The following is a 27443-nucleotide window of genomic DNA, read 5'->3' as shown; positions in this document are numbered from 1 at the left end:
AATCTTGCAACATTATTTTCATAAGTGTATTGGAGTAAATTCAAGCTTTTTTAGGTGAGTTTTTGATCAGCTTAGTTTGAGAAATAACAAAACCTGAAATTCACTTGGTAAACGTGTTTATTCATAAATGAAGGCAAAGTATCGATCCGCTCAGGGAAGAAATTTGTTTTTTTCTTTTATGTAAAAATCATACAAATTAGTATCTGTGTTACAAACAATAAATAACACTTCAGAAACATTGTTAAAGTTGACAGTGTAAACATCACATAAGACATAACATTACATTTTGGTCATCAGTGGTTTCCAGACACTTATAAGGTGGTGATAATGCAGATTAACATGTTTTGAGGTTGGTGTTTGAGCCAAGCACACAACCTTGACTTCTCCAGCATTATATCATCAGAAATGATTGTGAAGCTCAATATAAATGGAAACTCAGTTGTCTTTTGTTTTGTTAAGATGTATTAAGATCTTGAAGTTTCACACTCAAATTTAACGCAAGAATGAATTTGGGCAGGTCAGAGCTTAATCGTGTACCTTTTGGGTGATGATTACAGTGCAAATAAACTCTGGCAACTATTCAAAGTAGTAGAGTGTTCAAATCTTTTTTGACCTGTTATTCACAATTAACAGTGTACAGTTGAACAAGAATTCAAAATCTACACCAAAAAACAAAACTTACAAAATACAAACATTCTGTACATTTACAGGACCGATGACAATTATTTGCAAAAAAAAAAAAAATAAGCAAAAAATTAAATCAAATTCACTGCTTTTAGTTCGATTACACTGTTTTGGATATCCTTTCATAGCTGAATATTATACATAAATTTTTAATTACCTCTTTACAAAAGCTTGGAAATCTGTAAATAATATAAATAATATTCCCTACTGGGTCTCTTTTAGCTCATTGTTAAAAAGGATGAATGATTCAATGCAGGAGATATGTGTTAATTCGTTTTTACCTCATTGGTTCCAAACCTTGTTGTTATTACCATATGGTTTAATGTATCCAGGTAAATGAACATGCTATAGTTTTACAGAGTTCATGTTAGCAAAAGTAGACACATTTACACTTTATTGAATGAATCCAACTCAAATGTCAGTACAGCAGCTCCTCCAAATGCTAAATGAAGCGTGACTTTGTAGCTTTGGTTGCAGGACCACTGAGTTATCTAACAGAGAACACACAGCTCATCCTGTCAAAGTGCTTTGTAAAATCACAAACATCTAATAGCAACAACAGTCTAAACAAGGTCACCAGGACCAGTGAGAACCTTTTTATAATGTGATCTTATATTCACATTTGCCCACTTATTCACAGCTTCAACACAAAGTCATAAAATAGACTGTATTACAACTATACAAACATGTTACTACAGGGATATTCAAAATATGGTAATTTTTCTCCTATATATATAAACACAAGGCCTTCATACCTCTCAGCTCTAACAGTACAAGAAACTCATGGCAGTTGCTTTGCATTAAGGGGGGATTTTTCCATTGTGCTTACTAAAAGCTCCATGCCCAAGTCAGGTGAGCTGGTCCTGAGTGTGAAGAGCAGTCCAACATGACAGCAGCAGTAACTGTGGTTGAAGTTATATATATACATAATGTATATACACATTTTAAATAATTATGACGTTCACAAACTGGGCTCTCCAAACGTCCTCCTGCACTCCATGACCCCAGCGCCCGGAGGCCTGTCACAGTTGTGTGTCAGTTTAACTTGGTTGGGGGAGAGGCGATCATAGGCCAACCTGTACTCCCGATCAAAGGCATCTGCACAGAGAGAACACAATAATTGAATCTGAAGTTATACACAGTACCTTGCAATTTCCTTTAATATTGTTAAAATCATATATTTCAATGTATTTTATTGGGATATTAACTGACTGACATATTAGCCTGGTAAAATACAGTCTCCAGATAGAGATGAAGAAATACCAAAATATGTGCTACTGTCATTTAAGCAATAGAAAGTTGCACAAAGTGCTGACTCAAAAAGAGGATGAGAACAAATGTGTACCACACAAAAGTAAAGTTATATATCAATCTGTGATACACTTTTTGAGTATGCATTACTTTTTGGGGTGTCTCACAAAAGAAAATCCAGTAAAATTCATTGAAGTTAGTAGTTTTAAAGGGATAAATGTAAAAATGTGAAAACTTAGAATGCTGTGAATAGTTTTCTGGGGAACTGTAGATCTCAGCCCGTCGCTGTTAATCAAGTAAAAATTTTAACATTTTTCTGCTGCTAGCAAGAATAAAAGGAGTGAACTTACTGATATTAATGTTGTTCTTCCCCAAAGCCACAAGAGTTAGAAACAGTAAATCTCTGTAGAGGCTCCTTTTAGGGTAGAAGAGATAGAGAAAAAAAACACTTTAGACTTTCCATCCATATCATCCTCCCCAGGCAGTTTAGAACAGCACAAACATCTTTCATTCCCACCTCTGTCTCTTGAAACCCAACTCGGGCCCCAGAAGCTGGATGGTCTGGCTCATGGGCTGATAGACGTCGCTCTTCTTGATGCTCCTCACAAAGCCCTGCAGCAGCTCCACAGTAAAGAGCTGCCCTTCTTCGCACAACCCAGAGCGGATCAAAGAGTTGGCACCTGTAAAAACAGAACAAACTAAACGTCAGCCTGATCAAAGGATCATTCATCTCCAACGCTCAAAGTCAACTAAGACAGCAGAGCTATGAGGAATCCTGAGATAAATTATGCATGATGCTCCAGGTTTACCACAGTCTAACTTTTAAAGTAAATATGTCCTCTTAACAGCAGAACTTCGGTGAAAATATAGTGCTCTATATTTTACCACAGTGTATTAAAGAAAATGCAGATTCAACTTACAGTGTGTGTTCCACAGGACATAGCAGGGTTGAATTTTATCTTTGTGCAACTTCAGGTTGTCCCACATAATCCTCACCAGCACCTGCTTGCTGTCCTCAGATGAAGCAGTCTGGGAAATCTAGAGGGAATAAAATATGGGAGCTTACTCCATTTTGGTGTCGGGTCTTTTGGGGGTAATTTTAATATTGCAAAGTCTGTATGCTGCTTGAGAGCACTGGTTATTTCACACTTCATCATTTTGTACATTTGCTGTTTTAGTCCTTTCCAACCCAGATTTTATGTCACAGGAGATTTTAAATTAACCATGGGGCAGTTTTTTAAAGGGGAAGCCATGTTTGGAAGCCAATTCACAGGAATTTTCTGTAGTTTACCATCAACAAACTTTTTAACAGAGCATGTAAATAATAAATAACTTAAATTATGTGTGAGAGCTACCCAATTCATCACAAATGCTAAAATGTATAGAAAAATAAAGCAATGCCAATTATCTTAAAATGGATATGAAATGGTTCTTCCAGAGCTGTTGCTTCATAGTATATAGCAGTGGCACCCAATCTTTTTATTACTGCGGGAACCGGTCAAGACTTGGCAATTTTGCTGCGGGCTGCAGCAAAAACTCAATTCTCTTTACGACAATCTTACAATGTCCTGCAGTGTATGGTGTGTTACGTGGTGGTATGTTGAATATGCCCAATCTAAAATCGGAAATATTTAATTATTTTTTGCGTGGCCTGGTACCAATTGCCCGGTGGTTGGGAACCATTTTGGATTGTTTGTTATTTGCCCTCCATCTGACACTAGGAGGCGCCAAACACCACAGTTGTATTTGAAAAAGAGAGTGGTCTTTTCATAATCTCACCCCATAAATGTAATAGTGATATTAAAATAGTTATATTAAAATAAACATATAAGCGTTGCCTACGAATGTACAATTTGTACTAATATCTACCTGGTCACCATGGCTACAATGCTGGGAAGCCAGGATAAGCGCAGGCAGGTTACTGGGCAGCTCCAGTCTTCTGAAGTACCACACAAGGTTCCAGAAGACGATGGGATGTTGGTCAACAACGCTCGGGGAAGAGATGGCCTGGTCTCCCTCATTCACCAATAGGCTCTCCAGCTCCTTCCAGAGAACCAGGGGGCTCAGGTACGGCACTGTCACCGGATCAGGAGATGATGGTTGTGCCAAGGCGGGGGCGTCATTGCGAACACTCCAGCTGCTCTCCTGCTCCAGAGCAGGAGACGCAGATGGCTGAGCTGCCTCAGACAATTTGGCTTCGGGGCTGAGCAATGCAGATGTGTCCTCCTCTTTAACAGGATTACTCCACTTAGATGGCCTGGAGGGGGAGACAGAATGGATCTATTTAAAGAGGTCATGGGGTTAAATAGCTATTTAGATCACATGTGTCTGTGAAAAATAGTGACCTTTTCACAAAAATAATACCACAATAGCAATATATTACCTATTGTGTGGTCTCAGGTTTTTGATTTCCACATTAAGGAAAGGCAGGAAGGCAGTGCCACAGAAAGGACAGGTGCTGTTGAGGTTTGAGTCGTCTGCTGTCCAACCGGCCATGATCTCTTCGTCATACACCAGACAGTCACATGTTTTACAAAGTGAGCAGCTAGACATCATCACCTAGGAGAGATAGCATAAGGAGAATGCATAAATTGCCAATAAAACAGCCTGAGCAACCTCATAAAAACGTTTATGGCCTGTAAATATCTTACCTCTATGGTGTAATTAGGACTGGGCTGGAAGCGGCTGACATCAGGAGAAGAATCTGGAGTGCGTGGGCCTTTAGAATGAAGAGCTAAACCACCTGGACACAGAGAAGAATAAAACAATTAGTAGTAGAAGTCAAACCTTGATTTAAGATTCCACCATACACTCCTAAATCTGCTCGGTTATTCCTTTAATCTAAATACTCGGAGAAGTTATTTCTCCCAGTATTTGAGCAGCTTGAACCAACAAGCTTTCAGCTACCAGAGATCTAGGTTGCTGAATCTGAGAAAAGACTAGAGGGACTTCCATTTTGAACTATGCATTGATAAATGTAACTTAACAAATACTTAATTGTTCCCAAAGGGGAATTAAATGTTGTTACCACTAATTTAATTGAAAAGTAGAACCTGATCATACTTTACTGAATCTGTTCCAAGGAATGAAATTAGAATGGCAAGATGATAAACCGACGCAGTAATATTTGTGATTTCAGGGAATAGTGCCAATGACTTAGTTCACACTTAGTCACTCAGACTTAGTTCTAAGGCTATCCAATGGATAGGCGTTATTTTACAACAGTTTTCATACTTCAGGTTCTTTATCACAAATTTGAATAACAACAAAAAGTCAAAATAACACAAATGAGATAGTTCACATTTGAGGCAGACAAATGTGCTACTTTCACTGAGGCATCAGCTTTTCCATTAAAGTCTAGAATCGGTCAATGTTTTGTTTTTTGGGGTCAGGTTTAGTAAATCGCTGTCTCTTGGGTGTGTGCATGTGAATGTATATGCACGTGTCTAGCTTAGGCGCCTGCAGCTAGCTGCACAAAAGCCTCCACACCGAATCCACCCTCATGCCTGCTGGCCTAGTTTTTCACAGAACAGCACCCAAATCTTTCCAACTTTGAGTCCTTCTCCCAGCTTAGATTCAGATTAAGTGTTTATTTTTTTTTTTCAAACAAAAGAACAAGGCTGCAGAATACATTTTCATCATATCTAAGTCTATGTTTACATAGTAGGCAAATGTGACCTGAATCTGGTTTTTTTTGTCCGCATGCAACCTATATCTGACTTTTTCATGTCATTTCTTGCAGTGAGAGCAGTCATGTCATAATTTATGTGACTTTTATGTCATTGATGTGAGACATGTGTCATAATTCTGCCAGAAAAAGTCAGACGTGGAAAACACAAATGTAAAAAGTGCCTAAAAATTATAATTATGAACTTATGAAAGCAGTCTGTCACCAAACCAAATCACAATCCCACCACTTCTGGCTCTGACTACACATCCAAACAGATTTCTCTACAGAAGTTGCAATAAATGCTTCACAAAAAGTTGTTGCTATTAGTTATGCTTTCTTTTTATTAGCTTCTTTAATATGACAATACTGTTGGCTCCCTTTGTTGAATAGACAACAAAGCAATCCATAATCAGTGGCATCCATTAATACTTCTGTAAACGATGCATTGCTGTGTAATGTCAACGTTCTTCTTGTGCGCATGCAGACTGCTTTGGGGTCGCAAATCACTTACACTGAAATCTAATTGTGGTTGGATTTAATTTGTTGTATGAACAAACATGAATAATTTTATTTTAGAAAAAAATAAGAATTGATGTGTGTGAACGTAGCCTAAGATATTCACTGCAATACTACTGCCTGTACAGAATGATGAGAAGCTGTTCAACCAACCAGAGAAGGAGTTGTGTCTGAACACTCTTGTGGGGCTGCTGGGGCTGCTCAGGTTGCTTTGGTGAGCTGCGGCAGGGCTCCTTCTGACCCGGGACATGCTCCCATGCTGAGGTGAAGTGAAGCCATGAAGATCCAGGCAGGCGTCGCTATCCAGTAGTGAGGAGCATTCTACCTCGGCTGAGGTCAGAGAAGAAACGCTCATACGATCACTGTTCCCATCCTGCCAGAAAATATATAACACAACCCTATCAACTTGGGTCAACTGATTTCATCTCAGACATGTCTGATTAAAACTCCTATCTTACCTGTGTCAATGATGTCTGTGATGACAAACGGGAGTAGAGGCGACTGGCCTTCTCCGCCACACCCCTTCCTGCGGATATGACGCTGCTCTTGAAGATATCCAAAGTCGGAGTCAGCAGTGAGTCCATGGAGAATGACGAGGTGGAGGGACTGGGCGAGGAAGGCAAAGCCAAGGAAGAAGGTCTCTCCCTGTCTTTGTTACACATACCCATAGGAAGAGATGGCGAAGGCTTCAACCTCTCCTTGGATTTCAAGGGGAGTGAGAGGTGTGTGAGCGTGGAGGACTGTGGGGATGTGTGAGCTGACGAGCTGGAGCGAAACAGTGGACTAGAGGAGCTCTGCAGTTCCATACTGGGTGAGCGGCTGTTCAAAGGGCTGTTGCTGTTATTTATGAACATTTCAGTCTCTTCGCCAGGAGGTGAGCTGCCCTTACCCAGGTCACACTGCTGTTCTGTTCCTGCTGCCCCCATCTGTGACAAGGGGTCATAGCCCGTTTCTCTGTCTCTCTGTCTCTCCCCAACTGAGTTTTGCTTGTCAGTCTCTGTATCCTCTTCTTCCACACCATGCAATTTGTCAGCATTAAGATGATGCTGCTTGGTCGAACCAACTAGGGGGACAGTGAGCATCACTAATCCCTGTCCACCAGACAAGTCCAAAGATTTGGGCCTCTCTGTCTTTGGCAGCGCTGGGCAAAGTAGAGTCTCATTAGGGCTGGAAGCAACCCGGGTGCCACAGTCTGGGATAAAAACACATGAGCCAAAACATTTAGGTCAATCAGAAGTCAGATATTTCAAATATGTTTGAAATGTTATTTAGACATCTTTTAAGACACATTTCAACATCTTTTGTTCATTTGTAACTTTTTAAAGAAAGAGGAGCATATTTGAGATTCAAACTCAGTCCGTGAAGATATTCATTAAAAAACATACCAAAATATCTCTTGTTCATCAACTACTGAATGTTTGACTGTTTAATAATCACACTTTAGAAGTGCTAGATGAGGTTGTGTTTTTCTCACACCCACATCAGTTTGTTATGCTGCAGAGCATAAAATCTAATCAATGTATCCAGGGCGAAATTGTGCAGAAGTGCACAGGCTAAAAACATTTTCTCTGGCATATGCAGAAGAATATATATAACTGTTCCCATTTTAAAAAAAACATTTGAAAATGCTCTAACTTCTTTAACGTTTATGTTATGACTTGTGCATATTGTGTTTCTTATGTCCATTTTATTCTTTGTACAATTTAACATTCTACAGCTCTTTGTGATTTTAGATTTACAGATCAATTTTATGTACTTACTTATGTAAGTACGTGCCATGTTTTCGTTCCTTTAATGTAGTTCCTAAAGTTTTGGGAACATTTAATCATGCCATGGCTTAAAAGGCAAAATATCTATAATAACTGCTCATCAGTCTGCAGCAAGTTCTGTTGACTCAGAAAACCATCACCTCCTGTGTGCAATCAAACACAAGAGCTGGCTTGTATGGCACTGGTTAAATCTCTGTATATGCTGGTTGTCATAATCCTGTGGTATTTAACAGTCCAGACTGATATAACGACATTGTTCTAAATATAACAGTCATTTTTCTGAGAAGTGCTCAAAATATTCCTTGCAGAACAAAAAAATATTTCCTATTAGTTTTTCTTTCAATTCCCACTAGTCTTTATTTATACAGCCTTTTTAATGCACATCAATACAAACAGAATCCATCCTCTGTCTTGTAAAGTAATTAGAATAGTAATTTTAATATGTTTTTCATTAGTCAGTTTTTAAATACATTTAGGCACTTTATTGCCATAACTTTGCACAGTCAAAATAACCCCATAAAAGGTTACCTGACATCTTGCAAACATAATTATCCCTTAATGTGAACTAATAAGCATAAAACGTTTGATTTCCAATATTTAAGTATGTCCCTTCTGTCTACCATAAGCATGCAATAGATGAGAACCCTCTTGCAGCCATGTACTCTAGCTCAAATTTTAATTCATACATTTTGTTCTCTAAGAAATTTAATAATGTTTTTAAAATTGCTTTCATCTATTTTCTCTTTTCTAATTATGGTTACTTTAGTGAGTAGGGAAGCAAAAATCCCAGCTTTGTACTTTTGTTTTGTCTTAGAATAAAGCCACCTTGTTTTCTATGGCAAATTAAAAGTATCTCTGATAAAAACTCTGGCCTATAAATGAGGACAACCAATACTGCGACAGAGACTAACTCTTACACAAAGCACCAGCTTATGTAACAGTAAGCATATCCTTTAAAAGATTTTTTTTAAAAACAAACACCCAAATATAACAGCAATTGGGTGAACGAGAGAACATTACACCTACACTGTGATTTTATTCCCCAGCTTATTTTCCTGTTTACTGTGACTCATTTCTACAGAACTGCTCACAAAGAGGGAAATACTCACTGGGCTGCCTCAACCCTTTTTCCTCCACTGGTGCAGAGTTATCACTTTCTCTGTTGCACAGCCTCTCCTCCTCCTTTGACAAGGAATCGTAGCCTTGATCAGACTGCCCACCTGGAGAGAAGAATATGCTTTAATCCCGTCAGTGTTATTATTATGGCCTACATTTTTCCTTTCACTTTACTTCTCCTCCTTCAGGAAGAGCTCAGTACATTTAAATTATCAAGCCAGTTTTTCAAGAGTCATCTGATCACAGAAGTTTTCTTCAAAAGAGAGTTCTGACATTGCCCCGAGCTTACAGCAAGCATTCCCAGAATAGAAAATCAAAAAAGGCAGAAAAGGAATAAAATCTTTCTAAAACTTGAATCATGCTTACAAGGTCAGTATGTAGCATTAAAAAGACATTTAACAGATTTTTGTTATACCAGAGTAAAATGTAAAAATATAGAAAACTGCTAAGATGGATAGCTCTTGTAGTAAATTTACATTTTTATACATTACTGTAGAAGCTATAGGAATTTAAATAGGATAATTTCACCATATAAATAATAATAAAACAATGTTTGTAGCCTCGTATTTTTTTCTAAAAATTAAATGATCAACAGAAAGCACCTTGCTTGGAATATAATGGTGCAATTTACTACAGACATAACGATGCATTATCTATGCATACTGTGATCTGAGCAGGTCAAGGGTTTCCAGGTCAAATGACTGATCCACTTTTAAGAAGACAACTGAATCACATCCAGATCACAGAGGGTTTGAGAGAGAAGCGTTTCAGATTTAGTGGGAAACAGTAGGATGGAACAGTGCTGCATCCCCTTACCTGTACTCAATCCATCATCACTGGAGTCCATTTTAGTGAAGTCAGTATCGATGGACGTGCGTTCCGCAGAGTCATTAGTGCTGTCTAAGCTGCCATGGCTGACCGTGTCGAGATCACTGCCATCTACAGGGAGACGACAGGGAGGAAGGGGAGCGAGACGCTTAAAAACATGACAGATAACCAATAGCCCTGCTCACATCAGAGCCATGAATGAACAATCACTGAACCGAGGAAAAACTATTATCAACCGAAAGCCACACAAATCTCCTCATGCCTGAATGAGACCAGATAACTGTATTGTCTGGATTTAGCTCAAAAGAATGATGTATTGAAACGTGAATCAATATCTTGCATTTCTCTGACTATAAATTTGATGAGGAATATTTGAATATTGTAGATTAGCATAAAAATGAGTCCATTATGTTAATAGAGTCAAACCAACATCAACATGACATCCACAGCAGCAACGACACCATTTACAGAGTAACGCATGGTGTTTTCATTAGTGCCTCCACACAACATTCATTACAGTAATGAGATGGTCTATGGTTTGGGGAATTAGAGAACATGTCAGCATGAGAAACCTATGTACTCACAGAGCTCGTAAGAAAAACCTTTTACGCTACTTAATTATAAGTACATTATAATGTCATTAAGGAAAGGCAAATGGGGAACAATATGTGCCGGTGGAGGCTGTGGCTGGGATAAATGTTAAGAGAGCAGAACAACAAGCGGAGCAACTCAGGCCAAAAAAATACATACGATCTTAATGCATCTATATTATTGTTTGCAACAATAATATAGATGCAATAGTTTATATTATTGTTGATATAAACTAATTGATATTTGAAATGAATTTGGGATACACATGACAGAGAGTCATATAACTATCTTGGGATTTTCAAATACGGTCCCAAATTTCGACATGGACTCCCATCATAATACCATTATCAGAATCAGATTCTGCTTTGTTGGCTAACTTTGGGAGGACAGACAACGAAGTTGACTTTGATTTCAGGTGCCTCACGGTGTACAAGCATTACAATTAAATACATAAACTTCAGAAGAGATTGGCTCTGGCTGTGAGGTGTTCATCATGTTTATCAGAAGGACACACGGGTGGCACCAACCAGCAGCTGCTGTGACACCAAGCAAGAGCTAGAAATCTATAATTATTCTGTCCAGGATGTGGGGGGTCAAATAATGGTGTGCTTCTTGACCATAAGCAGATACAAGGGCTGTTTGGCCTCGTCGTCGATGTGCAATTGGGAGACTGAATAGTACAAAAATAATAGCTGACTTTTTGATTATACTTAATTCCCAATACTTGTAGATTTGCAGTCATTATTTTGTCAGATGCAGCCCCGACAAGTCCTACGACCGAAATTCCTTTTTTTTTAATCACTTCCTATATTTTGTGCATAACTTGCAAAACTGTATTTATATATATATCTGTTTGCATAACTAGTTAATCTGTTTTCCCCCCAAACAATTATTATTTTTTAAATTCTTTATACTAAAATTCACAGTGAAAGAGAAAATATTTAGACTGGTGCTGATTTCTCATCTGTCATAAAACCTGCTTCGCTCGCTGTGTTCAAACTCAAGTCATTAAGTGTTACGATATGTAAAACAAAAAGGTAAGAAGCAGGAGAATAACCCGTAACTTTTGTCTGTATATGGTTAACTGTCTGGTAATTCAACATACCAGAAAGCACAAAAACCTCATTTGCAGGAGCGTAGCATTCGGTTGTACCTTTATTTGCAAAGTCCAATTGGTCAAACATGAATCAAAACAAAAGCAAAAAACTGTCCTGCTAAAACTCTAGCTGAGACAAAATATTTGGAACTGTCAAGAAACTGTTTTACCTTCTAATATGTATATGTGTGGATTCATCATATTATGTTTATATTAAAAATGGTCATAAGGCTACTGTGTGACATTATTTAGGGGATTAGAGATGTTCATTTTTCTGACTTGCTGAAAGTCATGTTAGAAATAGTTTGCTAAATCATTTTGTTCAAAGTTCTCACCTGAAAGCTGGGGATCTTTGTACGGAGTCTGTTGCTTTTTTCCTGCTTGCTTGAACTGAAGCACACCGAGTATCACATTCCTCAGTTTCCCCCACAAGAAATATCCTCCTCTGGTGGTGGAGGGCCAGGTGCTCTCCAACACCGCCTTGGAACACAATACAATGCCATAAAAGTCTAGAATCATTGCCTAACAGCCAAATTTATTGTCAAATGACTAGTTTGTTGCTCAGATGGTGTTCACAGCAACAGTACACACCTTGTTATAGTATCCATAAGTTATAGCATTGGGCTGAACTCCTGCCTTCTTCATCTCAAACAGCACCCTGACGGCCAACACTGGCTGGCTGTACTGACCGCACAACTGCAGCAGCACACGGTAACACACCTGAAACACACACAAAAAAGAGAGTTTTGCTAAAAACATATAATTCCATATCAAAGCAGCCCAATGCTTCAGCCTTTTTATTTCTGTATCAAGTATTTTCATACCTCATCAGGAGCCTGCAGCTTCTTGTCTTGCATCTTTCTTAAGACATCATAAGCGGTCCGCAATGCTCGCACCTTGGAGTGACAGTTTCCCACAAACCCTGGCAGGCAAATAAACCACAAGCCGTAGCAGTGCCGAAGCAAACACTTAGACCACATCTGAGGCATAGATGAATGTGTTTTGGCCATCTTCTGAGCGGATTTGATCTCCTGCAAAATGAGAAATTTGTGGTTCTTTATCACCCAAATGCCATGGCAGTCACTCATCTTTAACATATATGGGTTAAAAAATAGAAAACAGAGTTCTCTGTTTCGATGTATGACCTGTTTTGAACGTCTAAAGATGGCCGTGGGACTGGCTGGGGTGCTGTGGCGTGGAGCAATGCCTGCTGAGTTAGAATTTGGTCCTTCCATGGTCTCCAAAAGATCAGATCTCAGCACCGGGAACCCGGAGTAGCTGCAGAGACACAGAAATAATGAAATCATCTGCGGCAGACAGCAATAAAAGGAATGCTGGCAGTAAAGTCTGGTGCAATATGATATGGACTCCAATGCCAATGTGTTGTAGTTCAAAATGACCACAGGACTCAGTAGAAGTGGCTAAGTCACCAAATTCTAAGCTTCATCTTTCTTTTTTTGAATAAAGAAGTGAATTATACCTATAGCACAGAGGATGTTCTTCTCCTTGAGGCAGAGGAGGCAGTTCTGGAGGGTTGATATAAACAGTGTGCTCACTGCGGTGGGATTCATCCAGCTCGATCAGCCTGGTGTCCTCTGGCCGCTCGCTATCCATCTGGTTTACAAGAGAAGTATATACTTGTCATTATTGTCATTCTTTATCTTTAGTTACCATAAATTCATATTCAACCCATTGCATTTATGCATGCTGCCTCAACAATATGTGATATAGTATGAGCACTCAGATCCGGCCACATATAAGAACGAGCAGATGTCAGTAATGACTCCATCTGCATTCGAATTATGAGGCACTGCCAAAGGCAGGGGCTTGATCCCATAAATCCTCCAAGACTAAATGAAAGTAGGCTGCAGTGACCTGAACAAAATTGATGCCATGTTACCCCAGAGACATTAAACCTTTGACTGAGATACTTTGGCAACACTACTGGATACTAAGTAGCCACATTAGTTTCACATCAAACTTGACTGATCTGCTGTTTTGGAGAGAGCTACACAAAGCTCCACGGCCGGCGTGTCAACAAAAAGCTCCAGCCTGAAGCAGTAAACATGCTCATTTTCACACTCAAAAGAGTAAAAAAGGCATTGAAATACACTGAAAATGCTTGCTATGATGATCAAAAACTATTTGCCTTGTATGTTTCTCACAACTATTCTGCACACAGAACATTAATATTATAACAGGAGCTAAACAGTCTCCCCAGTAGAAACAAATTAGAGGGTTTATTCCGCTCAGCTGAGAGGATGATTCAGTCAACCGACTGACTGACCTATTTGTCTTTGCTTCGCTTCTGGAACTGGTGTCCTTCCTCTCACACCCAAAAGCTCTTACTCAATCATGCATTTGTTGTCAATGTCAGCAGCAACAATGAATGAATCAATGCTTCCACTTCTCAATAATAACTGGAAGAAATGACCATCAACATCAGCCCGCTAAAATGTTCATGCTGGATTTAAATGTCACATCCTGATTGCACAATTTTGCATGCATAGAGAAGATATTTTTTCTTATAATAGGGGGCAGGATGTTTTGTCATTTTTTTTGTATGTGCAACAAAGCCTTTTGACAGGCTTTATTAAACTGTCAAATCAGCAAATAATGACAACAATTCACAATCGTCCCACAGGATTTTTTTGTTAAAAAGGGAAAGAAAAAACAAAAAATGAAGATTTAAGCATGACACAGGATCTCTTAGAAAGAGCCTAAAGAGTGACAAAACATTTACTCATACAACACAGCACAAGTTCAATTAGCTTACCTTGTAACCAGAGGTGAACAACTACCAGACAGGAAGCACAATGACAAAAAAAGAGGACAAAAAAGCTAAGAAATGAGCAGCAGAGAAAACACAAAGAGTAAAGTAGGAGTAAAAAGCAGAAAAACACATTGTGAAGGAAAGTGTTAAATTTTCCAAGCTCTAAAGAAAACAGAACCAGGAAAGAGAATAGAAATATGAAAAACCCACATAAATGGCTTATTTGATATGGTTTCAAGCATTGACAGGGGGTGTAAGTGCACGCTCAAACGGACCTCTGCCATTCAGATGTTAACAACCTTTAATTTATTTCACCATGTGTCCAAATAATATCAAAATTAGGGCTGCAAAAACAGAAAAAAATCTCAGTTTTGAGGAAAAAGATAGCAAGGATTAGTTGAGACCCTCACCTTATCAACACACTCATCAAAGAAAGCCAGGCTGGCATCTTTATCACTGACAAAGGAGCACTCTTCAATGAAGCGACTGAACATCTGAGTCTTCGTCATGAGGGAATAAAACCTCTGATGGGAGCGGTCTCTGCTCTTCAGGAAGCCTATGCAAGTAAACACATTATTTCAAGATAAACTTAAAAGCAGCATCGTCATTGCAAATATCAGACCTTTAAATCTGAAACAAAGCGGCCAAGATGTTCTAAACCAATATCTTAGGAAATTAACAGACTGGTTTGAAACACGCTGTTCTTTGGCTCTGATTGCATAAGAGCAGAAAGATGTGCGTGGACATTGTGCTATTAATCATGCTGCTTCTCGGACTTATCATCCAGGCCTAATTTCCACAGAAGCTCAAGTTAGATAGTCTGCATTAATTTAAGGGAACTTTTTATGCAAGAACTGCAGTTATTAGAACCCAACTTGTACAGCAATAAATCTTGGGGGCAAGAAAGCCATAGATGCTACGACAAGACTGATTATTACTTAATTAGAATAGTTGCAAATGAGATTTCTGCTCAGACACAGCCACTAATAAAATTGCTAAAACATTCCTATCTTTTGTAATCTTTTGTTGAACCATGTTGGATAATTTTTTTCACTACTTTATTAAAAGGTGCGTGGACATTGTGCTATTAATGTGAGACTAGTGAGACTGAAATTTACCTTGGAGGTCAAACAGGGAGGTGACATCCGTGGTTTTCTCAGAGGGAGCTTGGGTGATGGGCTGCAGGTAGGAGCGATAGCCTCGAAGGATGGCTGCCATGAAGCGGAGGAAAGCTTCTTGGATCTCCAGCTCAAGAGTGTGGAGGCTCTTTCCTCCGTAAAGCTCACTGTCAGTCATGGTGTGGTCCATCTGCACATCATCACGGTTTAACTGGCAACCTTAAAGAAAAAGCCAAACAGAAAATGATTTAAAATCTAGTCAGTGCTTAAACATGACTTTCTGAATACTGTGTAAGTCTTTAAAGATTAGATGGCATTACACCAGCAAACTACAAAACCTTTAGTAGAAAAGTAACATGCCAAAACATCACAATAACAAAAATACATTTCAGTGTAATTTCAGGGTTAGTACTTTTGACATATTGTGATGCATGTGGATGAAAGGCACCACAGATTACACATTTTAGCCACTAAAGAGTTCAGAACCTTCAATTTCTGCAGAGTTTTTGCAGACATCCAATCAATAGTTTGGAAGAGATCAGTGTGAATCAAAGTGATACAGAGATGCATATGCCCAAATTGCACTATTATCAACAAAACAGAGGCACAGCTAGTGAACAGAGTAGTTTTTCTGATGAATCTCAACCCAAAATTGTGCATGAGGCTAAAATATCATATCTTATTATCACTTGATTCAAACTCACGAGCTTTTTACACAGCCTCAGTAAATCATGTTATTTATTTTAATAATTTTCACAAAGCAAGGTTTTAAAATTATGCCTTTCATGCCTATATAATGTAGTGATAGATGCAGTAAAAACCTTCTATTTGCACATGTCAATTACATTTTTAGCACACTCTAACCTAGGATGAAGGTGCAATGTTTGAAAGTGCAAAAGAGTACAGAAAAACATTACTATTAGCTTGTGTTGCTAATGACAGTTAGCCTGGTCAAATCGCTCAGAAATCTCACTGGTTTCTGAGCATTAAAGTGGAACACAGTTACAGGTTGATGACATGCAGAGATCCTAAATTTGACTTACAGTATAAATGAAAAACGGCATAAGTAGCCACTCAGTGTGGCAAAAAGGCAACTAATATCACATCATTAGCAAGATGTTCTAGGATGAAGATCACAAGTTGTTTTTATGTCATAGTGAGCTCAGCTTTCTGTAAAGTCAACCATACAAGATGACTCAACAGACTCATGTAGAGATCTAAATTATGCATGAAACCACTTTGGAAAATGACACAACATTGGACTGGACTCACCCTCTGTAAGCTGCTGATAGAGCTTATTCAGGCTGTTCAGAAGATGTTTACAGGCTCTCCTGGGCAAGATTTTCCATGTTAGAGCCTTCTTTTCGTCTTTTCTGAAAGCACACCAGATGGTTTTCATTGCAGGGGGGAGGACAGTGGAGAAATATTGGAAAAAGATAGAACAGGTTCACCGACATTAGAACTGACATTTTAAAGTGTGTGAGCTGATGTGGGAGGCATGTGTGCTCTGTCGAGTAAAATGCTTCACATTCCAGCTACACTCATTATGTAAGAGAGGCTCCTACAGACAGACTCTGATAACCTTGGGGATAACTTTCAGAATTGCATTAAACAAGGAGAAATGGGTTTTGGCAGGGCATATTAAAGTTGATCTATGGCATGTTGTCTGCAGTCAGAGGCCACTTACTGGGAGATGGTGTTGGTGTCCAAATCAACACAGCTGATATCAGCGGGAGGCACATAAAGGTCAAAGTATCGGGAATCCAAACCCACGATAAAAGGGCAGGGTGCGCTAAGAACATCTGCCAGGGCCAGCGGACACAGAGGGATGTAGGGGCAAGGCCAGTGGAACGGAAAGATCATCTGACAAGAGAGCAAACAAATCTGTAAAAATCATACATGCAGTTCCAGTCAAAAGTTCGCAAACACTGAAAATTGGTATAAATGTCACATTAATGGGAATCTTTTAATAATTTATTTGAACCACATTTTTATAGATGGAATGATGATAAAAGAATGTATTGCACAAGTTTGAATTTAATGAGGATTTTCTCTAGTCCACAGAGGTTCAAAATGGCCCATTTCAATTAACTCTACCAATACTGATGAGAAGGGCAATTAAATATCCAGCCAGATTTATGGTAAAAGTTGCTGACCAATGTCCAAAACATCCACAATAAATTTAAACTTGTGCACACAAAACTAGTTTTTTAATAATTACAGCTGTATATAGTAGTATTTTCCCTCCATAGAAAGAAAACCCAGTTCAAATGCATTAATACAATCTCAACATAATAAGTGGATGTAAATGTCTTCACAGAGTTGTAAAAACACATAATACATAAAACAAGAGTTGACTTACACAATAATTTATTCTTATGCATTTATTTTCATCTCATAAATATGCATGGATTTTAGAGGAAAAAGTGTAAGAGTTCTCTGACATCAATAGATTTGACTGTGACCAATTTTTATTTCTATGTGACTAACCGCTCCATCTCAACATTTTTAATACACTCATTCACATTAAAGATCATTCTCTTTTGTGCCTTTATCATTACAAAATTAGGATACAAAGAACCAAATGCTTACAGACACAAGAGCCTCTGTGACACTGGTGAGAACAGCTGGACGTAAGGAATGAACCAGGATCTTGTGCTCGGTGACGGCCAGCACGAGCAGAGTGACCGCATTTTTAGGCCCCAAATTTAGCAAAAGTGTGGAGAGACTCCCGCCGCTGCAGGAAAAACCATAAAAAGAGCTTTATTTACTGAGACAAAAGAAGTACCTTTGTTGTCATTACATTATATTGTAATTAATTTTTGATTCTCTACCTAAGAGGCAGTGGAGATGACACTGGTTGGCTCAGAATCAGGCTGTCATGTGGTGACAACTATGGAGGACAAACAAGTTAAATAAATAATGAGTTTGCACAAGTTAGCAAGTTTTTGTTCAGAATTTAAGATTTTGAATTAATAAAGAACATACAGGCTTGATAAATAACATAATAAAGAGTGAAATTAATGTTCTTACTGCACCTGGACAAGGATTCTTGGCCTCTGGATGGAGGGAAATGGAACATTTTTCATGAAGTGAGATATGTGCCTGTGAGAGACAGAGTAAAACATAATAAAGTTGCTGAAATGAGTAAATTATCTTGGTTACAAAAAAAACTAAAACACAAGTACAAAAAAGTAAATCATATCTGCTAACTTTTCAATTGGCAGTGCATGTGGCCCAGAGATGGAATATCTGTAGAGGAAGGTGAGAAAGCTCTTGAAGGACTGGAAGAAGGGCCAGTGTGAGAGTAAGCATATGCTCTTGTTATTGTAAATATTTCTGCTGCTGTCAGATCCAAGATGACAGCTCGGCAGGCCGAGTTGTGAGCGCTGACGCTCTGAAAGGTTCTCCTCTGGGTAAGGCTCATAGAACTGGATAGCTGCTCCGTACACCTGCAGACACATGCGATCACAATGTGAGCAAAACGACCTGCAGGAAGTAGGCACACTCATAAAAACGACTAATGAACTAGCCAGTGGACCATTGAAAAAGATCCAATAATTCCCAGTACTCTTTACAGTTTCATTATAGAAATATTCAGCATGATATATTATCATCCTCGCTACGTTAAAGATTTCTACCCTAAATAAATGAACAAATCAGTGTGTGCACAAGGCGTCGTGACACTAGCCTGCAGACAAGACGTTGCAAGCAAAAATAAATGAGCACTCAGGCATTCAGACTTGCGCACCAACCACACTGCTGCAGAAGACATTCATTATTCAAAAGATGGGCTACACAAAAATCTTTTATGCTGCATTGCTTACAAAAGCTAACAGCCTTTTAGTATTCCTAAAACAGCTCTTGGAACACTTTTGATTCCAGTCAGACTTAGAAAATTGATTAATATTGTCTGTTATTCATGGAAATACTGCTGTGGCTCTTGAAGAAGCAAATGCATTAGAGAACCTGAAACAGTGAAAAAGGCAGACAGGGGAATAGATATGGAGAAACTAACTTTAATGAGGCGATTAAGGCTGAGTGCGTGAAAAAACGGATGCAAACTGCATGGGAACTTCCTCTCTAGTGTTGATGTAAATGAATCTTAAGCTGAAGAGAGAAGTGGTTTCCTTAACAATATTTATATGAAAGTCTGTGATTGTCTGAGAGCCCACACAATTACAGCAGAAATGTGGTTTTTTTTATTTATATAAAACCTTGGCAGGTTGATGGTTATACCTTCTCTCCAGAAGCACCTGTCAGTACGAATGTGGAGAAAACGGGCAGAGAGTGTTTGGTGTGAGCTGGCCAACACTCAATCATCGCCCCCATTGGCAGGCAGAACATTGGGACGGACTCAGGCAGTGGGAAAGACTCATAGTCCTCTTCAGGATACCTGCACAACAAACCTGAGCACAACGCAGAGAGACAAAGTGGGGTTAAGACTGCTGTGTTTTTAAAATTCATTACTGACACACAGGAGCATAAAAATGTCTTTCTTTACCTGCTTTGTATGCGATTGTGTTAGCTTTAGCAAGAGACTTCTTATAGCAAAGGTAGACCGAAGATCCCCACTGATGAATAAAAACAAAACATCACAGATAAATGAAAAGATGCAATAGTTTGATACTCTTGGAAGAGACATATGACGTGCAGTGCCATGCAAGCTTTTTACACATTTTGTCACTACAAACTGCAATGTTTGACCACAGCACACAACTATTAACAATAAGGAAAGTTATACAGTTTACAAAAAACGCTTATAAAAAAAAGGAGATCATTTTTGCTGTGCATTTCAGACTCCTAATAAACTCTAATGTAAGGATTTGGCTACAGAAGTCATGTTACAGGTGTATTAGAATGGTCTAGTAGTCCAACTAATATTGAAACTGAGAATCTGTAAAATAACTTGACAGTTGATGTTAAAAGACATTCGACATCCTGACCTAATATTTACCAGCTTTGAAAAGAAAATATGCAAAGGGACAGAGGTCAAAATATCTAAAGCAGCAACTGCAACAAAACTTGGATCCACAGATTATTGACTCAAAGGGGGTGAATTGAGATGCAGGGCACATTTTCAGATTGTATTTTATTTTGACAGGAGATTGTTGCCATATAATCCAGATAAACCACAATGAAGTTTATGGTTGTAACATGACAAAATGTGAGCAAGTTGGAGAGAAATACTTTTGCAAGGCACTGTAAATCCCGTAAAATTTGCAGTTCCGCCTCACCATGCTGCTGTTGAGGTTCTTGTCCACCTTGCAGAAGGTGTGAGGAGGCGTCTCTCCCTTGCCAGGTACAATGACACAGATATCGGTGACAGCCAGGGAGGTGTGAGGCTGGCTCTTCGGCGCGCGCCGGTACGTGACATAGATGCGTTGGGAGGACGAGCTGCTGATGTTGGCGGGGCGGCCTGAGGGCGTGGTCTGAACGATGTGGCATCCAGGCTTCAGCTTCTCTTTCCACTCATACAGAACACTGAAACAAAATGGAGTGAGTGAATATTTAAACAGTGTTTTAAGGCAGATTAATATAGTCCAAGGAAGAGAAGCGATTAGAGGTGCTGTGTGAGTAAAGAGTCAGTGAGCGAGGATCAGTCCTTACCCAAGATCTGTCAGTGGAGGCTTATCTCTGCCTCTCTTGTAGCACAAGAAGATCTGCGGGCCCCGAAGGCTGGCGCCATTAAGCTCTGCTGAGAGGCCTGAGGGGGTACTCTCCACACAGGTGAAACCCGAGGGCACCTCTTCGCCGAGGGACCGTATCACTACAGTAACGTCGGTAATAGGGGCTTTGGGTTTAACAGACTTGGTGCTGGCATCATCAAAGTGCAGGTCCTCCTCCAGGGGTTTAAATGAATCAGTGAGGCCAGCAACCACAAAGTAGTCGGCTACACGGGGCCCTTTATCCTCCATCATGTCCCATTCCCACACTATGAGCTGGAGAACAGAGAACAGAGGAGGGTGGGGGGCTTATTATACATCTTTCTCATACTACAAAAATTTGTTGCAGCTTTAGAAGAGCAACAGCTTTTTATCATGACAACTTAACTAAGCTGAGTAGTGAAAGATGGCTTAATATATGTGTCACCTCCACCTCCCTGCATGAGTGCATTGTGTTAATGTTGAAAAGATTTAAAGGCAGAAATCTAAAAATCCTTAATAAAAAGAAATCACAATCAGTCTTTACATTATTTTGTTTAAATAATTTTAAAGCTTATTTAAGTATTTGAAAAGTAAACCTTTGAGTTGACAGTAATCAGAAATGAAACTGCAACATCTGACCTGAAGTCTGAAACATGTTAATTATTTGAATAGAATTGTAAATGTTTGTTTTATTAACTGCAGACATTGCATTGTGCATTGATTTTTAAGTCTGGAGTTTGGTTTCTCAGCTTCTCTCTCTCATGTTTTGACCTTGCTATTTTCCTTCAACTTTTTTTTACATGCTTACTATAAGGCAAGAAAATAATCCGCCCTTAGGGCATTACAAATGTACTTCATATTACAGAAACAAAACAGGAATATGTAGCATCTGGAAGCATTTAACATACATTCCTGTCTGGAAAAAACACAATATTTCACATTGATATGCGTTAAGCATTTCATGACCTGTAGGGCCCATGACTGATTTGGTGAAATAAAACACATCTCTTAAGAAAAACAGAATAGAAAGAACAGTGTTTACAAGATTTAAACTGCATTCTGATGATTCTTTCACTTCCAAAGCTTGAACCAAGTCAATGGTTAGGCAACATTTGTTCTAGGCCTCAACAATATCATGATAAATGAATTTCATATCAGAAGCGCCTGTGAAACAGCTTGTTGTGTGTTTATCACAAAGAACAGAGAGAATCCTGCAAGTCCTCTCACTGGGTCAGCTTATTCTACTTCATCTGAACAGCCTGCTTTATCTCTTTCAGCAGTCCCCCCACACTCACTGCTTATTTATTGTTTTTCCATAGCTGCGATATGTGTGAGTTGACGTAAAGTGTTTCCCCCTCCCTCTGTGCTGGCTGTGTCACTTTCAAGCACCCTGGACCTCAGGAAGCCATGGCCTCACTTCACCTTAGAGGACTTGACAAATCTGCAGGTTTCAATCACTCAATAAAGAAAATTTAGCCAGGGAGCATATCGGGATGAAATTGAAGAATTTGACTGAAATCATTATAGAACCTTCCCAATAATTTGCAAGCATTGTCCAACTCGATATATCCGGTATTTCATAATAGGCTTGTTTACTGCAGACTAGAAGCAGCGGTTTTATAAATCATGACTCATCAACGCTAGAGCATTCATAGCCCCATAGGCTCATCTCACATTTGTTCCTGTCCAGTATGCCCTTTGTTTGCTGATGAGTTTTTAATTCAGAAATCTATAGCTTTGAGACCTAAATTTGTATATGCTTATGTTTTTGTTTGTATTAAATTATTCTTTAGTAACACGACAAATATTCTCTCACGCTGCCGGCAACATCAGACAAAAACAAATTATGTCTCCTTTAAAATGGCCTTGTTTTCATGTTGCACCGCTAGTTCTATTTTTAAGCACTATGAGAAGCATCAAATCATTTGAATAAACCCACTAATGAAAACATGTAGTTCTATGCCCTGATTTGCCTAACACAGGAAGTATGATCTTTGCTGTTTAATGCACTTAACAAACCATTCCTGCAGTCAATTCCAGCTCAGAAAATGTTACCGAAGCAGTCATTTCTGATCCTTTATCTACACCAAACTCCCAAAACACAAGCCAGTCAATCACAGATTTATTTAAATAAAAATGGATTGTAACATAGAAAATATATTGTTTTTTAAATAAAAGGTTTATTAAAACCTTAAGAATTTCAGAATATGCTAGTGAACAATGTTATGAAGAAATTGATGTGTCCATTTTCAACATTGGTCAGCAGATTTAGAGAATCCAGGAAAATACTTTGATGCAAGTGAAGAAAAAAACAGGTAAATTAACAAGAAGGCTTTGAAAACTGATTTTTCTGACATTGACTGACAATTGCTGATTCTTCCCTTAGGTTAGGTGTCCTGTTTTGCTCTAGTAGGTTGCTGAAATTCCTTTTCAAATGATGAATCCATTGGCTGATCAGTGCTGAGAATCTACTTCATATTAAAAATGACTCTTCAGCCCATTCACCTTGTCTTTAGTGTGACATAACACAAAATCCACTCTGTAAATACCTGCTCTCACTGATTACTGCTTAAGTGCTCAGACACAGATACACATCTGGTAGCACAACAGATGTGTCACATAATACTTGAAAGGTTCTGGATTAAATAAAGATGTAATCTCTGCTCTCTCAGCTACCATGACACTGACTTCATCTATTCCTCCCCCTCATCAGGAAGCAGAAGACTAAATTTATAACTAATCCTCACCATGGCAACAATATTAAAACTAAGCAACTGAAGTGCATGTAGAACATTTCTGCCTGTGCTGCTCAATTACAAACACAATTCTGATTGCTCAGTGATTAGAGTAGAATATTATTATTCCACATACTTTGTTTTATGGTATGATTTTATGAGTTTTATTTTAATATTACAGTTTTTCTTAGAACAGAATTGAAATTCTCAAAAAGGCTTGTTCAGTCTTCAAAACCTTGTGCACATCAAAAAAGCCATTTCTCGTTTTTCTGAACATGTTGCAAATGCTTTGGTGGATCCCTGCACGTGACTATGAACACTTTTCTGCTTTTTCCTACATTTTTATACGTATGTCATGATGTCCAAAATTAATTATATGGGTCTTTGTTGAATAGTCTCAACCTCCGCAAGATTTTCTCATAAGTTCATTGCATATGCAAAAGGCTTGAACAAGTTGTCATGATGTCAAGATTATTTCTACATATTTTCATTAGATTTTTTTCATTATGTATCTAAATCTATCCTCAATTGGCAAATTGCTCCCAGATGAATCTTGACTTTTTTTTTTTTCCAACGTAGATAAATAGATATTAGATCAACCTATAATTTCTAATTATAATTTCATATTTCAGAAATGATATTCTGAGCACAAAATGAAGGGAGGGATAGATAGATAGATAGATAGATAGATAGATAGATAGATAGATAGATAGATAGATAGATAGATAGATAGATAGATAGATAGATAGATAGATAGATAGATAGATAGATAGATAGATAGATAGATAGATAGATAGATAGATAGATAGATAGATAGATAGATAGATAGATAGATAGATAGATAGATAGATAGATAGATAGATAGATAGATAGACAACTTGTGTTCATCTATATCTTAATAAGGGCAATCCTGTGTTGGCTCAGGATTGGCAGTGCGTGACTCATGGGCTCCACAGGAGCTGCAAGTTTTTTATTCACCACATTTTTCTTCAGATTTTCACTACAAATAAGGACATGGCGGATGTCCTCTTCTTGCCAGCTAACAAACCAACTTCCCCATTCACATCCACTGTGTACATGAGTCATCCGCAACTGTTAGCCAAGAAGTAACTTGCAGAGCACTTCTGTCAATTAGTTCCAATCTTTCATCACAGTTATTTCCCCCTCAAAGATACTTAACTCCAAGGGTTATTCAACAGCGTCAAGAGAAATTATTTCTTTTTCAGAAATAATTTAACATGGTCTTACATCACTTAGGTAATTTTGGCACTAACGTACATGCAAAGCACTGTAACTATGGATGTTTTCTGTCATTTCTACTTTTAAATACATTTTCTTGGAATTTACCAAATAAATAAATAAATAAATGAACTAAATGAACAAACAAGCAGTCACAAACTTCATAATATTTGTAACAATTTAGCATTCTTTAACTAAAATTTATCTGGACAAAACTACAAATATTTTTCTTCGAGTTCGAGTAAAATGCTTCTAAATACAGATCATTTGCATGTGATTTCAAGAACATTTTTCCACCAAAGTAGTAACTTTATAGCCTTCTGGGGGTATTTTTGCAAAAATGCCTTCATAACTCCAGACCTCTAGAAACAGATTCTCTTTGGATGTTATACGATTTTTAAGCAAGCTTTGAACCTAAACCTGCTTTGAGTTAAATTGTTGTAATTAATGTCACCCGTGAGACAGACGAAGCGCCTGCTGGACAGCCAGGCTGGGCAGGGATTAAAGAGCTGAACTAACAACGGAGGGGGCAGGGACGATGGGCAGAGGGAACCACCACAACATGCGGGCTGTTTCACTCAGCATCTGTTCCTTCTTAGCCATAAAGACAACCTTCACCCTGATCGGCCATTTGCATGGTTCCTGTCTGATCGAGAGGGAGACCCAGCTCCAAGACGAAGAGACCACACACGCCCAAGATAAACAGAGCAGAAAGATGAGGGAGAGCACTCTCCAAGGTGGAGCTCGGAATAGAAAAAAACGCAAAAAGAGCCGCGCTGGATTAGCTTGCAAACCACGCATAGTACACAGGAAGAATATCTGCATTGAATAAATAATCATGTTAAAAATATATGACAGGCCTGAGCTTTTTACTCATTGTCCACATAAAAAAAAAACATTTTACACAGCATCAACACAGGATGCAACGGAGTACGCCTTCATTCGGTTCAGTTGAACCGATGGACTCACAACAAATCTCAGCGAAAACATCACGTTATTCCTGCATATCTGCACAACATTCTAAAAATTTCACCTCGTTGGTACATTCGACTTATTAATCCAATATTAAATTGCTATTAACGGAATCTCGCCTAACGTATTGTGAGGGAATGTGTTTTTTATTTCCCACGCTAGAAATAAATAAACGTCTTAATAGTACAGATTGAAACAGTAGATAGGTTTGCGTTTTTACTCGGTAACAGAAATATTTACTCACATCACGAAGACAGAAGGGTGATCTGCGGTATATGATAGCGCCTCCGGATTTCTTAGAAAAATTAAAACGCTTTCCTCTTTGCTCACTTTGACTATTTGTTTAAAATTTGTATGCTTACAATCTTGTTATATTAGTGTGTTAGAAAAATCCTGTAGAGCATAAGGATCCAAATAAATAAACGATGTAGTGCCGAGGAGCGTTTATATCCTGACCTGCGTTGCCCACGTGACTGATTACAAACCTCACTGACGTCACTGATGACACCGCTGGCTGCTGAGAGAGAAACGTCAACGTTTGAGGCGGTGGAGAAACAGTTGGTGTTTCTCCACACTTAATTCTGAGAAAACTAGACAAGCTCATACACGAAGCTGTTAATTAAAAACAGAAAAGTGCACCTGTTTTTTTCTTCGATCATATTTCCGAATTAGAATCTGCGAGTCAGCAAATTAAAAATATAAAAGGTCCCAGAATTATGAAAAATGCCAACACATACTTAACTATCAACCACCACAGATAGGCAAAAATGGCAAAAGATAAATTAGTGACACGAAACCGTTTGAAATTTTAAATCATGAAATTTTACACTACAAAAATTCATAATTCATTGCTATTTAATATTTTCACTGACTTCTTTCCAATGCTTTGATTTTCCTCCAAGACAAAAACCTAACTGGTTCAACTAGTGATAAAGTGCAGCGGAGTGTTATGATTCAACACAAAGGTCATCACATATATTTTTGATACAATAGAACAGAGCAGAGATTATCAGAACACCAGCTCAAGATGTCCTCCACCAAACCTTACAGCCCCTCTTTCTGGTCCTGGATCATTTTTGCATTATATGCTTACAGCTGCTTAATTTAAAGTTAGTGGAGTGCTGTCAAAAGTTGGGAGCAGTTATCTGACTTGCCGTAGATAATTTTGAATTATTTTTAATATGTAAGATTTTTCAGGATGTGGACCAAAAGTCAATGAGATCTTGATGTAGGTGGACTGCCATTTTGAAACAACTACAATTTTAAAAATTGAACCCATTGAAATGTTTGCTTTCTGCCTTCACAACTAGCATATAATTTAACCTGTCCTGTAATTTTTCAAAAGCTTTTGGGCTGCAAGGGCCCGTAAATGAGTGAGTTAATTACAACTTATGCAGAAGTTTTTGTCTACCACTGTTGTTGTTGTGCAGTCAGCAT

General features: G+C 38.5%; 1 protein-coding gene across 2 annotated transcripts; it reads right to left on the bottom strand.

Moving 5' to 3' along the window:
* Nucleotides 1-99: 99 nt before the first annotated feature.
* On the bottom strand, nucleotides 100-26463 carry dennd4a (DENN/MADD domain containing 4A). Of its 2 annotated transcripts, XM_044123725.1 has the most exons (30): nucleotides 26251-26463; nucleotides 21023-21354; nucleotides 20650-20896; nucleotides 19917-19986; nucleotides 19652-19821; nucleotides 18626-18864; nucleotides 18451-18517; nucleotides 18247-18305; nucleotides 18005-18149; nucleotides 17100-17275; nucleotides 16685-16785; nucleotides 15413-15631; nucleotides 14705-14850; nucleotides 14298-14318; nucleotides 13002-13135; nucleotides 12667-12799; nucleotides 12346-12552; nucleotides 12113-12241; nucleotides 11857-12001; nucleotides 9823-9945; nucleotides 9000-9110; nucleotides 6580-7313; nucleotides 6275-6494; nucleotides 4587-4678; nucleotides 4319-4494; nucleotides 3805-4192; nucleotides 2856-2973; nucleotides 2453-2615; nucleotides 2286-2350; nucleotides 100-1782 (listed from the first exon to the last, which is right to left on the bottom strand). In XM_044123725.1, exons 2-30 carry the CDS (start codon nucleotides 21331-21333, stop codon nucleotides 1646-1648), a joined length of 5046 nt encoding a protein of 1681 aa, XP_043979660.1. In that variant the 5' UTR covers nucleotides 21334-21354; nucleotides 26251-26463; the 3' UTR covers nucleotides 100-1645. The 2 variants fall into 2 exon arrangements, with proteins under 2 accessions (XP_043979660.1, XP_043979661.1); XM_044123726.1 differs by lacking the exon at nucleotides 14298-14318 and having other exon boundaries at nucleotides 106-1782.
* Nucleotides 26464-27443: the final 980 nt, after the last annotated feature.

This window comes from Gambusia affinis, linkage group LG08, assembly GCF_019740435.1.
Source record: "Gambusia affinis linkage group LG08, SWU_Gaff_1.0, whole genome shotgun sequence".
NCBI lineage: Eukaryota > Metazoa > Chordata > Actinopteri > Cyprinodontiformes > Poeciliidae > Gambusia > Gambusia affinis.
The sequence above is the reverse complement of the archived record's forward strand: the minus strand, read 5'-3'. Positions and strand labels throughout refer to the sequence as shown.

Bases quoted from the DNA above. Each gene is read 5' to 3' on its own strand.
- dennd4a (XM_044123725.1), bottom strand. From the start codon at position 21,333: ATGATGGAGGATAAAGGGCCCCGTGTAGCCGACTACTTTGTGGTTGCT. The intron at 18,150-18,246 runs GTAGAGAATCAA...TTTTTCCTGCAG, and splicing joins TCATCTCCACTGCCTCTTAG to CGGCGGGAGTCTCTCCACAC. The intron at 1,783-2,285 runs GTAAGTTCACTC...CTCTCTGTGCAG, and splicing joins GAAGAACAACATTAATATCA to ATGCCTTTGATCGGGAGTAC.